Source organism: Fusarium venenatum (genome assembly GCF_020744135.1).
Source record: "Fusarium venenatum strain MPI-CAGE-CH-0201 chromosome Unknown EDB82scaffold_1, whole genome shotgun sequence".
NCBI lineage: Eukaryota > Fungi > Ascomycota > Sordariomycetes > Hypocreales > Nectriaceae > Fusarium > Fusarium venenatum.
Genome location: NW_027072129.1, coordinates 10462988 through 10476334, shown reverse-complemented (window position 1 = coordinate 10476334; position 13347 = coordinate 10462988). Strand labels below are relative to the sequence as shown.

Genomic DNA, 13347 nt, shown 5'->3' with positions numbered 1-13347 from the left:
GTTTGTTTGTTTATTTACTTAGTGACGCTGATCATCCCCAAAATATCAGCGGGCTCATCAGGCTGACCCAACACTCTGCGTCTCCGTATTCCGTCCCTCCATCTCAACGGTACTGTAACGGTCTAATAAATGGGGACCAAGCGGGAGTCAGTCGGGAGATGACTGGTACGTACTCCTTATATCAAGTGGAGGTAATTAGAAATAAGTCAAGTTATCCCTCCCTTGTTAACCAAAACAAAGACAAAAAGAAGCACAGGGTCGCTTTTTCTTGATTCCCTACACTAAATACTTTAGTGTGTATCGCTTGTCTGTGTTTGCAGTCGTCAATTGTCCTAAAGCTGCAGTGTAATCTTTGCCTCGTTTTGTTTTGCCTTACTTTTTGCTTGTATTTGCTTTGCTGTACCTCTCTGCCAGGCCACATCCCTTGTATTTCTGCAGCATTCATTGCCCAAGCAACAGCACCTTCCATTTGCCAGTCATTGCAATGCGAAACCGCCTCTTCCAAAAGGAATTCTCAATTCACAAAGACGCAGTCACCGGTAAGTATGCATAGTGGTTAAAGTTAATCAGCATGCTTTTTTCTATCTGCCTATGCTTTCAATTGAATATTCTAGCCTCCACTTTGAAACAGCTCCCCACATCTTCAGCCGGGGCTCAACTGCGTTCTCATCCCATCTTCTCGTCCCCTACGCGTATCGTCTTTTAAGGCTTGGCTGGAGTTTCTCATTTCAGTCTCGTATTCTGTCTCACTCTACTAGATACCGACCTTTCTACCCTTTTCTCTCCTTACTTTCTTCCACTTTGTTAAAAGCTACTATCATATTCAACAACGCTAATATCACTATTTACCATCAGCCGCAGCCACACTTGCAGCCGATTTGACAGATCCACATGCTCCTTCATCTGACAAGGAAAAGACCTTAACTCCCGTCTCTACTGGCTCCATCAACAGCATGAAAAGCCGGAGTCCTGCCACCTACAAACCGGCTGTCGCCAGGTCAAGCACAATCCGAAGTGTCCGCAGCTTTGACGGCTCCGAATCCAGTCCTGAAAGCAAACACAGCACTTTCTCCAGCAGCGTAAACAGTAGCACCAGCGGAGTGTCCCATTCCCACTCCAATCCCGATCTCAACGACCACACACATACTCCCGTTAAAGCCAAACACGAACCCAACAACGCAAACACAACACCATCGCGCTGGAGCACCAGCGCAGCGCGCGTAATAGAGCCCACACCAGATTCAGAGAGGCCCACCATGTCAGAAGGCGCCGAAGCTGTAGACGGTCAATGGGACTCAACAATAGGCAAAGCCGGCCTTGGAAAAACTGGCCGAGTTATAAACAAGCTCGTCAGCGACAACGAGGCTCTGAAGCGCGACATCAAGATCGAACGTCTAAAAGCCGACGAGGCTAAGCAAGCCGCCAAGTTACTAGAGGACAAGCTCGAACGAATGGTCAGCGATTACGAAAGTCGATTGCTCGAGGCCAACGTCACAAAGACACTTCTTGCTCGAAAGGAACGTCAGGTCGAGACTCTACAAGCAACCGTCGAGCTTGAAAAGAAAAAGGCCACAGAAGCTCTGCTGCGTGAAAAGAGCTGGAGGGATGAAATGACAAAGACGACAAAGGACGCAACAGTTCAAGTCGAAGAAGCAACTAGTTATGCGCAGCTGATGGAGGGCCGCTACAACGCCATTTCCTCCCACTGGCAAGACCAAGGCGAGGAAGTTAAAAGAGCGGTTACCAAGATGAAATCAGAAATAGATCACCTCAACGCAGAACGACGAGCAGACGACGACAAAATAGAAACATTAAGAGATCTATGCGACCAGCAAGACGGCAACATCAAGCAGCTACGGCATGAAAAAGAGGAGATCGCTCGCAAATTCGAAGAATATAAGAAAACGCAAGAGCAAGACCTCAAGGACATCAAGACCAACGCCAGATTGAGAGAAGACGAGCAAGAAGCCCTACTACTAGCGTCCAAAGAAACACTCGATAAGCTTAAATGGGCACTCAACGTTAAGAAGAACGTTAAAGGCGCACAATAAGTTACCTCTCCACACCTTTCACCGGCAAATGGTGTCTGCAACTCATCTCAGTAACCTTTGCCACAAGAAGTGTAATCCAACCATATCTATAATTCTACCTCATCTCTCGACTGGCTGGACTCCAGTCTATCCATACCGAAGCTCCTTGATAGCTTCACAACTTTTATGCCTACGAACACTTGATGAACCGCCGTCGCTTCGATACCATTCCCCGGTTGCTTTTCTTATTCTTTTCTTCACAAACACATGGACTGGAAATATACGCTGGATTTAAATCACATCTGTGTGACACAATTTTAGTTACTGGTCTGAACCATGGGAATTGGCGGGCTGTGGGTGTTACTGGTGTTGGGCATGCTTTTTTGCACTCGGATCGAGTCTTGGTATCTCCGCGATCAAGAAAGGAAGCCACATTCAAAGGACATAGAAACTCAGCATCGTTATGTTAATAAAAGACAAAATACAGGAAATAGAAAAGAAGAAGAGAATGTTTCTTGCAAATTGTTCCTATTGTAACCAGTTGGGAGGACAGAAGGTCAGCTAGCTCATCTTGGTTTCTACATTTAATATACCACAAACATAATACAATCACAAATTTATAACATATTGAAGCCAACATATCCCTATTCCTGTATCGTTTAGTATCATGCGCGTCAATTGGACTTTCGATAGATACTGTACTATTGACGTTCTGATCCCCGAACACAACATTATACCTGGCTTGCGCCTTTCTCTTGAGACTTGCGGTGCTATCACTTTCTGATTGACGCATATTCTCAATCTATCGGGGTGCCTTACCATCAGTGGTTTACTCACTAACTGGCTCTTCCCCTGATTCAGGCATAAAGGAAGGCAAACACGGAGTGGCATTGCCACTTGCCTTTGTCAGTGCCAGAGCTGCTGCTTGCCGCCCAGCATCAGGTGCTAACGGGAAGGTGCACCTGCCTACCTGCCCTTCTCCCTCGCCCTTCCATCTAAATCGGCTCTTCTTTACTGTTCTTTCTTCTTCTTTCCTCTCTGCGCCCTCTTCTCTCTAACCTCTCACCTGCACGAATCACCCACCACAATGATATTTCTCCTCTTCTAATCATTTCACACTCTAGAGTTTACAACCATGGATGGATTTTCCGAGTTCTACGTTTCTTGCAACCCCCCGTTACTTCCTGTCGGTGTATCGTCCGTTATCGCAGATGTCACAAATGACTTGGGAGAGGTACGTGATGAGAAGAAAGTTCCCAGGATACTTGCTTATATGTTATTCCCACTTCTCAGACGATCCTTGAGGTTCTGTATGAGCCTGAGAACTCTTGGTTTAAGTTCATTTCCGCTGTTCAAGACCAACCTGCGATTACTTGTTGGATGCACAAGCGCCTATACCAACTACTCGAAACCGAGGTCGGCTTGATTAATGAAGGCGGAGATCAAGACGAAGATCAGGACGATGCCAATTGTCTTGATCCTAAAGTTCGGCCTGATATCCAAGTGCTGACAGAAAGACCTCATGTTATTCCTTACCCGTCGCTCCGATACATTTCAGCAGATATCATTGAACAGTACGACCCTTTCAAGTACCCCGACCATATTAAGCATCTACCTCACAAAAGAACTTGGCAAGGCCCAGAGGGGTTAGAAAGAGTTACTGTCTCCCGAATTCTTTCCAAATTCCAGCTTCTACTACCAGCATCACTTGGTCCCGATGGTATCAAAACGTTGGGAGAACTTACAAATTGCCGAATATCCCATAATCTCCAGGGTTCACTATGCTACATTGGAACTGACCAGGGTCTGAGTGCACTGGATGCTGCAACGAGAAAACTCAACACATTCGCGAGCCTCATGGTAATTGTTATCACCATCCCAGGTTGCAATTCTCTGACAGTCTCAGAATCCCCCTTCAGCCACAACCTCGCACCTCATCTATACTGAGAAGCAAGAGCCAGTGAGAGTGTGCTATGTCTGGACAACGCATGTCGGCCTGTCAAAGATGACATATGTTGATCCTGAGTGCTCCAATCTGGACGACGAGTACAAACGCATTGCAGGCGCAGTGACTCTAAGAATCGGAGTCGCCAACAACAAAGGTTTACCAATCCCGGATAGCACGACATACCCAACTGCTGAGCCTAAGGCTCCCGGGCGCAAGCAAACAGACTTTCATCCTTTCGAAGGGTACACCTATGGCAACAAGCGGTCCGGCACAACAGCTGTCAAGGATCAGAAGCGGCCGCTGCAGTGCTTCCAGACGGAGCAGCCCGGAATAAGCAAGAAGCAACTCGCCGCCGCGGAGGCACGTTGTGCTCCGAACATTGTTAAAGAAGCTATCGACAAGAATTCCTCGGCTCATTCTTCTAGACGAAAGCCCAAAGCTCTAAAGAATACACGGGCAGTTCAAAAAGGAAAAGATGAGCTCAAATCTCTACTCCAATATCGCGAGTCTGTGGCTATATGGCTGGGTGATATTGAGCCCGACGAACCCCCTGAAGCTCCAACCGAGGTGGATGATGATGAAGAAGACGTTGTACCTTTTCCGACGTCTTCTCCCAATCATCCTCAGTTGATTGACTTCCAAGACTCATCTCAATCACAAGAAGGGCCCGGACAGAATTTGATGGATATGTTCGATGGGCCTATTAATTATACAACCCTCGTACCGGATCGAGTTGCACTATCCGGTGCGGATACTACCCAAAGCCCTCCGGTCACCGATTCTGAGGTTGTTTTCGGTAAACAAAGCGATGAGCTGAAACATTTCTTCAACACGATGAACCAGAAAGCCGCCCCTGAAAGTTCATGGGCTGATATCGCCTCAAGGAAGAATGCTGCAGCCAAAGAGCATAATGATATGGACTTTGGGCAGAACGTGCGAGTCAAAGTCGTGCCAGGAATGGATACACCCGAAATTACAATGGATAACGATGGGTATGTCAAAGTCAGTTTCGACGCAGAAAAAAAGTTGCATGACTTGATAGAGGTTTTTCAGGCAGTCCCAGGAAGAGTCAGTATACAGGCCAAGTTCGGTAGGGTTTGTATCAAAGGCATCCCCCCTGCGGAAGTCTACTTGAACCCCTCTCCTAACGGACCTTTCGAGTTTATCGGTGCCAAAGCCAAATGGTTGAACGACAACAATCCCCACGTGGAGTTCTATCCGATTCTTACAACTATCGCCACAGAAGCCAATTTGATTCCACATATCACAGGCGGGAGAGTCCCATGGGTATTGACGGAGAAACGGGTGTATTATGAGTTTGTCTGCACTGAAGAAGATGGAACCCACCCCCCAAAACAGCTTGTTGTGAACGTCGATGCAGATACGTTCACTCATGAGTGCCTTCCTTTGCCACGAGAGACGTCCCAGGCTTTCATTCACTGCGTACAACATGCATGGGATGTTAAGCTCAGTGTTGTACATAGGGACATGGCGCAAGTCACCAAGGAGTTTGAGAAATTTGCTGCATCGCTGGTCCAGTCTCTGGACATCAAGTAAGTCCCGAAACCTACATATCCAGTCGGTAGAAAGTACTAACCTCTAAGGACAAACGAAATAGGAGAAATTGTCATCCATGTCGAGCCAAAAGATGCCACGAAATGGTGTATCAATCGAGCCAGGGTCCATCATGAGGCCAAGTACCGAAACGGGGCAAAGGGGTCAAGTTACCTTACAACTAACATGGTTCGTGTGGTCGAAAGATTCCTCAATGCAACCCAGAAACTGTATCGAGGCCAGCTTGTACCAGTGGCTTTGCCCGGAAGTGGACGGGTTGGCCAGTGGTTTGAGGCTACAATCTCATCGGTCACAGCCGAGCATGAACTGCAGGAGAATGTCGGGCTCGAACTTGGCGAGAAAACCAGCTGGTCCCCTGACAGTCTGGAGCGTCATGGTACATTCAGAGCCATATGTGAACCCGCAATACGGATGGTGCGTCACATGGATGCCGTGGGCAACTCGAACGCGAATGGGCACGGTGTTCAAACTGACCAGCCGTTTTTCGATGCTGTCGAGGATTCAAGAAAGCGGGCGAAGAACTATTCTTACTGGTGAAATCAAGGTTGAAAATTGTTAGACCTAGAATGGAGGGGATGGAGGGATGGAGGACGAAGTCAGTGTTAGACTTTGAAGATCGTGAAAAACCACCAGATGATGTAGGGCAAATAAATGTTAGAGTTTGGCCATTACCTTGTCTGGTTAGCATCATACAGTCCCTTCAGTAGAGTTTAATCAATTTCGTGACTATCGATCTCGGACGATCTAACCGAGCGTCTATGGTGTCTTGTCGATTGCCGGAACTTTACTTCCGCGCGTTTATGCGACAACGGTGGAATGAAACATACGAGGACAGAAGATTGGGCTTATCTCGATTCGTGGTAAAGGTATTGTTTTTTCCGGGCCTTTTTGAGCATTCGTCTATTTGTCAGACGCAATTCTATGTCGCCTTCTATTGCTGCGGCACAAAGATACATTCAATAAACATTAACCAACACAATCCGCTTTCACTAAAAGCTAAGGTCACTGACCGACCAGGTTAACGCAAATCCTGAGAAGGAAAAGCGCGTCCAACGCCAAAGCCAACAATGATTGGCGAGACCCTTGCTCGGCCCGTTCCGTGTTCCCGCTCCTGTGAGAAAATAAGGATAAAGAAGGTTTTTCTTCACTGCGCCAACAGTGCCTAGATTAAGAATGGCTTTGGAAAAAACTGGGAAGTTTGTTCCTACATGGGTTAGAACGGACGATGAGTTCGTATTTACATAAATCACGAATACCCAATCGGCCACAAGAACGGGAAAGCTAGACTAGACTAGTACGAGATGAGACCTGAAAAGGGTGCAGAACTGAGCTTGGCGATCGGCGGAAGTGATCTTGCACAGGCGTCGCAGCTTGATTGATTGGGTAGACGCTTTTAGGCAGAAGAAACAGTGGTATTTCTTGGTGATTTCTCACGTCCATTACACCTGTCACAGATTTTTTTTGTCACTTGTCATATAACTGAAGCAGGCGTAGTGCTGCCGCCTTTCCTCTTGAGGGTTCTTGATGTTTAGCTACGATATTATGGCAATTATTCTTATCCATGACTATTGATTCGGAAGTGAGTACACACACAACAGACTTCCTTGATATCTAATGTTAGGTCTGGCGCTAAAGTAACCTCGTGGTTAGAAATCACGTCATAATGGTGTAAGTTCTTATCCATACCTTATTATTCCCTGTCATTGAGATCTGCTATCAGCCGAAACCGGTTGCGGCTGCAGATGTCCAGAAGCTCGCTAATTGCACGCTGTAGCTGAGAGATGTGAGAATGATTTGACAACTCTACCATCACAAAGTCAGAGTTTCGACCAGGGAACGTGTCAATGGGCTGGTAATTTTGAGGGGCCGCATAGTTATGTCGAGAGACCGAGTGAGTTTTGTCTACTTCTGGAGGCTGGCTCATCCAGTGACAAGCAGAACAGTATCAATCCAACGAGTCCATATAGCAGCCGAAACATTGTAGAGTGAATCCGGGAAAATCAAATCAAAAGAGGCGCTTATCCGCCTTGGGTATTAAATACTAATATTCTCTTTCTCTCCTCCAAAAACGTGATCAACACGTATCCCATGAACTTCTCCGTAACATCTAACTCGAACTATTAGAGCACACACTAACCAACAGGATTAAACCATTCATTTTCCCGGCTGTAAAGAAACAACCGATACTTCGCTTGGTGACCTGATCCGCAAAGTCTAATATGCAGCCTCGCTCTATGTTGTCACTATTTGCCAGTGAGCCTGTATTTTTGTCGTTTAATCGTCCAGTCGATAGACTAGGCGAATGATATTCCAGCACCAGTTCGCCGTTGAGTCTATCTTTTTCATGTCGCGTAGCCAATCCAAGTATGTCGTAACAGTCTGCGAGGCTTCAACGTCGAAGCGTTGCCCGCAGAGCGATGATCGAATGCGCACCATGATTGGGTGCTGTTGCGAAAGATGCAACAGCACCAGAACTCCAAAGAGGTTTTGGGACCAGAAGAAAGTCATTGGTATAAGTCGCTTGTTGGTGCAGGTGGGCGATAGGGCGATGGGCCATTTGAGTGACGCTTTGAGACATTCGGCCGCACCTTCGGCATCTTCCTGTGTCACACTATCCGGGTGGTGAAGGACTTTGTAGATGCAGGGGCGGTATATGAGATATTTGTTGTAGCTGTATCGTGTCCGAAGGATTGCAACATGTATATCGGCTACAAATGGATACGTTGCTGGTTGCGTGTCAAGATCTGGCGTGAACATATAACTACTAGGCAGAGACTGCCCAGCATAAACATCATTGAAAGCACCCTGTGAAGGATCTGAAAATGTCAAATCCTGATTGTCTTGCCATCTCAAATGGCTGGGCAACATGCCTCTCCACTGATCGAGTTGCGCATCGAGCTGCTTCATAACAGTCGCACTGCCGGGACTCGAGGCGCCGTTGAAGTGTCCGAACCCTGGAAAGGATATGGATACGTCTGGACCAAACGCTGAGATAGATTAGCCAAATGTCGCGCCAGGGGCTGAATGCTATTGAGCCTACTCTTGTCGAGGACAGAATGCAAGTTCGCAGAGAGCCTGCGAAGCACAATCTGAGACGCAAAATGCTCCTGGAAGTGCGTAGCCTGGTTAGTGATATAGTCCTCGTCAGTAATCTGTCCATTAAAGTCAGGGAGACCGATTGTCTCCTCCAACTTGTCTAATCCGGTCAAGGGTAAACCGAATTCCATGTGAAAGCAACTTTTATCTTGTTAGTTAATACCTCAAAGCAGGAATTCAGTACTCACGTCTCCATGATTGAGCAGTGCCAAAATATCCTTTTTACCAAATCTGATCGGAGACCATGAAGCTCGGTAGGTTTGCTGTAAATCGGGGTCAGACAACATCAACTTGACAACTAACAAAATGTCTCATTACTTTACAATCAAGGCCTGGCAGGCTGAGGAAGCAGACACAGTCATCCTCCAACATTCCTAAAAAGGTTGTTAGGGTAAATCTCAAGAGTTTCAACGATGATACTAACAAGAGCTTGCCCGCAGCTTGAGTAGTATATGGCAGCAAGCGCGAGCATTTGCACATTTTCCAGACTGACCTCGCTTAAAGCAAACCCCATCCTTTTCCGTGCCTCGTTGAAGTAAGAGAGGCCAGGTGGTCTGTCGATAGTTCCCCCCTTGATCCCAGATGGCCGCTGCTTGTAGGCTGAGATAGATACTTCGGATGTGGTGAGGGCCACCTCCCCAAGGGCAAGAACGAGGAGTACAAGGCTTGGTATTATCCCTTCGTGGAAGCCGTTGCTGATGATTGAGCCCAGGGTATTTGAATTGAACCATTGCCTGTCCAGTATGGGATAGAAAGTATTGACGACATCAAAATATCCTTTGCTTAGTCTTTGTACCGTCTCCCAGTCTACACTGGGGGGGCTATGGTTTAGAGAAGATGCGGAAGCCGAAAAGTGCAAGGGTAACTGCAGTGTGCTGTTGCTTGATATCCCGACTAGCTGAAGTCCATCGAGTGGCAAGGTAACAGTGGACTCGCGTAGGCCCCGCGGAAGCATAGGTATTTCACCTACTGGTGAAGGGGGCTTCTGTCCAAGGCGTTCGAACATGTGGCGCACAACAGGCCATTCCGATACCTTGGACACCGAGGAGTCATATCGGTAGCCGCCTTTATCGCGGCTGGGCGTTGGACTCGCAGGGGGAATAGATGTCCCTGGGAGAGAGTCTTGCGATTCGGGATCGACCAACAGTGGTGTGTTGGGATAAACACCAGAGGGTTGGGAAGTGTTGAAAATGGAAGGGGTGGTGTTTTCCCGCAATCCTATGTGTTCAATCTTGCTTTCAACACTTTTGAGTCGATCTAGAATCTCAACTAGAGTTTTATCCTTCCTATGGACGGAGTTTAGCGTTTTGTAATCGAGTTATTCGGCGGCCAAGGGAACAACGGCGGTATCGCCATAAAAAGGCCAGGCGCGGTATCCTTGTCACTTCCTCGGATTTTTATGTAAACATACTTTGTAGGTTGAGGTTCTCTGTATCGGCATTCGAGTTTGAATCGTTGACATGTACCACACTTAGGCCTTCGTTCATCACACCTCTGCTTTCGATTGCGGCACGTTTCGCAAGCCTAAGCATGTTAGTTAATTCGTTTCGAAGACAGGTGCTTACTCAGTCCAAGAAGGCAACAAGAGGAAATGAAGTAACGAGCTCAGTGCGAGGGTATTTGCCCAGAGCATATGGCAGGGTTAACACAGGGGTCGGCGTCTAAGTCTAACAAGACTGCAGCCAAACAACAGGTGGAATTGGGAGGAGCGAAAACGACGTGCTCGCGAAAAGGGCTTATAGAAACATTGCGTAGAGACAAAATGTGATGAAGAAAATATCGTACCTGAGCAGCAATAGCGCCGCGCTCTTTTCGGTTCGTCTGCGGCCCAGGTCCAGGTGAGACGGTGCTGGACGAGGATGGTCCTAGGTCCATATTTGGAGGGTATTCAAGGCCGATGCTCACATATGAGTGTGACAAACGGGAATGGAAGTGTCGCAGCTCTAATAAGCTGGTTAATATGAGTTAAACTTCCGAGTGTAACCGTTTAGCTCCATTGAGTACAAGTGCAGTGCCTTGAAACAAAAGTTGGCAGAGCGTTTAGCTCCTTGGTGGCCTTGGTCGGGGATGAACTATGTTGCGACAGTTCTGTGAAGCTCCCGGGCGCGGGTGGAAATAAATTATTGGGGGGGCAGGACAAGAGTACGCACGCACGCACGCACGCACGCACGCACGCACGCACGCACAACTAAGTCTAGGCGGATGTCCAAGAGAAGACTGGGGTTTAAATGGGTACGTGATGACGGTCTCTGGGATGAAGGGATGTTGTGTGGTTGCGTTGCTAGTGTTTCTGTTGTGAGTGTGAAGGCTAGTTGACTCAATCAAGTGTGCAGGGAACATCGAGGATTTAACAATGACAGGAGGCTAAAGAGGCCGCCTTATAGTCAGAATTCGAGAAGACATCTTTTAGGAGAGAGTTTTTCAGAGTGCACGGGAGGAGCAAGGGCGCGGAGAAAAGATTCGTAAAATGGGACTGGCAGGATGTGAACAGAAGTCGAACCGGAGCGAAGCCCGGCTCCGACAGAGACGAGGGTAGCAAATAATACAAGACTTCGGTGAAATCAAAGCTCGTCAGGTTCCAGTGCTAGAAGCGGTCGCAAATCCGTCAGTGCAGACAAAAAAAAAGGCCCCTTTTCGATAGCCATTGGACGGTGTGAGGCAAGGGAAATGGAGGGTATCAAGATAATCCAACGTCTTGTCCTGTCTCATTATGGTTCTGAAGAGTTTAGCACCACACAGCTGGTGCGGTACCGTACCGTACACGTTTTGAGACCGCACCGCTAATTGCACCACACCGTGCCATGAGCTTGGCTATGCACCATGAAGTCTCGATACTGTACCGTATGTGTCGTCACTAAAGACCATGGGTTTGCATGCATGCCGCTGAACGTCATTGCTGGATCTCACAACGGGCCGGGGGTCGAGCTTCCCTCTCCGACGGTGGTTCCCTCATGACAGCCTTCCAGATCTAGAGCCCACCCACACCCGATCGATACGCGCGAGCGCATCCACCAAGCACCTAAATCGATCAAGCCTACAGCGAACGACGTTAGAAGCTCCCATCTTCTTAGGCGCACGGTTTAACTTGACCTTATTTCGTTTGGTGCTCTTGTTGCCCCTGTTGTTGCCGCCACAGCCAGATCCTTGGTACATGATCGTCCATAATCTGCACCGACTGTCTGGAGCTGGTGACCACTCCACTGGGAGATATCTTGTGGGGGCTAGGAGAGTCGTGCTTGACCCTCAATTCCATCCCTTTGGCAATTGCGCTGCTAATTGTGACTGGACGAGATGATTTGCGATCGTCCTTCTCGGTTCCCACATGGTCTAGCGTACCAGGTGGTAGGGAAAGAAGTAAGTCAAACAACCAGCAAATGAGTTTCTCGTTTCCCTGCAGCCATGTCCGTACATGCCTGACCCTATTAACGATGCTGTGTTACAGGGTCTACAATCGCGCCGTCATTTTGTGTCGCGTTGAGCCGATGAATGCATACTTTAAAAATTTCCCTGCCTATAGGCTCGCTACAGCTCCGATCTGGCACACAACACCCTCGCGCTGCAGATGATCCATGTGACGAATGGCGATGCGGCCGCCACTACCCACCCCTATAATGGCAGAACCTTATGTGCATATGTGACACTGTGGCACAATCCCGATAGCCAGAGACCGTTGGGTTGATCCCAATTAGCTAAATAACCATCCGCAAATGGCGTCTACTGTTGATGGGCATTCTCCAAACCCGATAGCGGGAGAGGCTGTCAAATTGGAGAAAACCTTATGGCATTCATCGAGCAACGTGCTCGTTATCCATGCCGTCTTTTTTAACGATTCTCCATACTCTGAGTTTCTGGATTTGAGAGCATTTGGAGCACATTCTTTTCTCAGCATCTCTTGCAATAAGGCTGAGTTCCTGCAATGCCCGAATTGGACATGATCGACAGGTTTACATCTGCTGAAACGACAAAAGAAAAGACTTGTAATATTCGGTTGAGCCAGACGATAGCCGTGATATGCAGGGGATTGGAGCTTAGGATAAACCTCAAGCCAACCATGATGTTGTGTAGAGGATTTGTCATGAAGTGCCGAGTGTTGCTCAGCTGAGCAAGGTATTACCAAAGCATCATTAGTTCAGCAGATCATCGATCCAACAAAAGATGTCAACAATTGATTTGCAGGCTGTCTCGGCGAAGTCTTGCTGGATCTCCGGCAGCCAGCCTCAGCCTGTTGATCTTTGAATGAAAAGAAACAAGCTCTTCTTATTTTAAGAACACAGATCCTCATGGTTGGCTCCGCTCCACACACAGAGAGACAGACGGTTTCACAAACATACGATAAAATGCTTGTTGGGGGTAGAATTAGTGATGCCACCATCCTGGTGGTTCCCATAATCGTAGGCGGATGGCGGTAACTGAAGCTACCCAGAGCCGAGGTCGAAAAAACTAAGTAGGTTAATGATATGTCGTATGAGATAATGCACACAACGCTGAAAAGGGACATGCCGATGCGTTTGTTGATTTTAACTTGGTATAAAGCAAAAAGCCGTTGTGACGCTCGTTCTCCTAGTGGCAGAGTACAAAGATGCAAGCACGGAGACCGTGAGACAACCGCCCAGCGTGCATAGAGGCTTGTGTTTGCACCCTTGACATGACTTCTGGCGAGTAGAGTTCCATTAAGCTGGGATCGTGCCGGAGCGATCG

General features: G+C 47.8%; 5 protein-coding genes across 5 annotated transcripts; 3 read left to right on the top strand and 2 right to left on the bottom strand.

Annotated features, from left to right (window-relative positions):
• Window positions 1-226: 226 nt before the first annotated feature.
• EDB82DRAFT_110691 (uncharacterized protein) lies at window positions 227-2142 on the top strand. The gene is made up of 2 exons (XM_025734109.2): window positions 227-539; window positions 856-2142. The coding sequence occupies exons 1-2, from the start codon at window positions 485-487 to the stop codon at window positions 2049-2051; spliced, it is 1251 nt and encodes a 416-aa protein (XP_025587774.1). The 5' UTR covers window positions 227-484; the 3' UTR covers window positions 2052-2142.
• Window positions 2143-2643, top strand: EDB82DRAFT_110689 (uncharacterized protein). The gene has a single exon (XM_065606971.1). It carries the CDS (start codon window positions 2234-2236, stop codon window positions 2498-2500), a length of 267 nt encoding a protein of 88 aa, XP_065465962.1. The 5' UTR covers window positions 2143-2233; the 3' UTR covers window positions 2501-2643.
• A 522-nt stretch (window positions 2644-3165) lies between these two features.
• Window positions 3166-6090, top strand: EDB82DRAFT_522159 (uncharacterized protein; the record flags this gene model as incomplete). Its single annotated transcript, XM_025734120.1, has 4 exons — window positions 3166-3264; window positions 3324-3890; window positions 3937-5531; window positions 5583-6090. 4 exons carry the CDS (start codon window positions 3166-3168, stop codon window positions 6088-6090), a joined length of 2769 nt encoding a protein of 922 aa, XP_025587775.1.
• A 1737-nt stretch (window positions 6091-7827) lies between these two features.
• EDB82DRAFT_472875 (uncharacterized protein) lies at window positions 7828-10524 on the bottom strand (the record flags this gene model as incomplete). The annotated part of the gene is made up of 7 exons (XM_025734131.1): window positions 7828-8540; window positions 8594-8790; window positions 8838-8912; window positions 8968-9023; window positions 9074-9935; window positions 10061-10173; window positions 10435-10524. The coding sequence occupies 7 exons, from the start codon at window positions 10522-10524 to the stop codon at window positions 7828-7830; spliced, it is 2106 nt and encodes a 701-aa protein (XP_025587776.1).
• A 2157-nt stretch (window positions 10525-12681) lies between these two features.
• Window positions 12682-13294, bottom strand: EDB82DRAFT_110594 (uncharacterized protein). The gene has a single exon (XM_065606970.1). The coding sequence runs from the start codon at window positions 13145-13147 to the stop codon at window positions 12779-12781; it is 369 nt and encodes a 122-aa protein (XP_065465961.1). The 5' UTR covers window positions 13148-13294; the 3' UTR covers window positions 12682-12778.
• Between the last annotated feature and the right edge of the window lie 53 nt (window positions 13295-13347).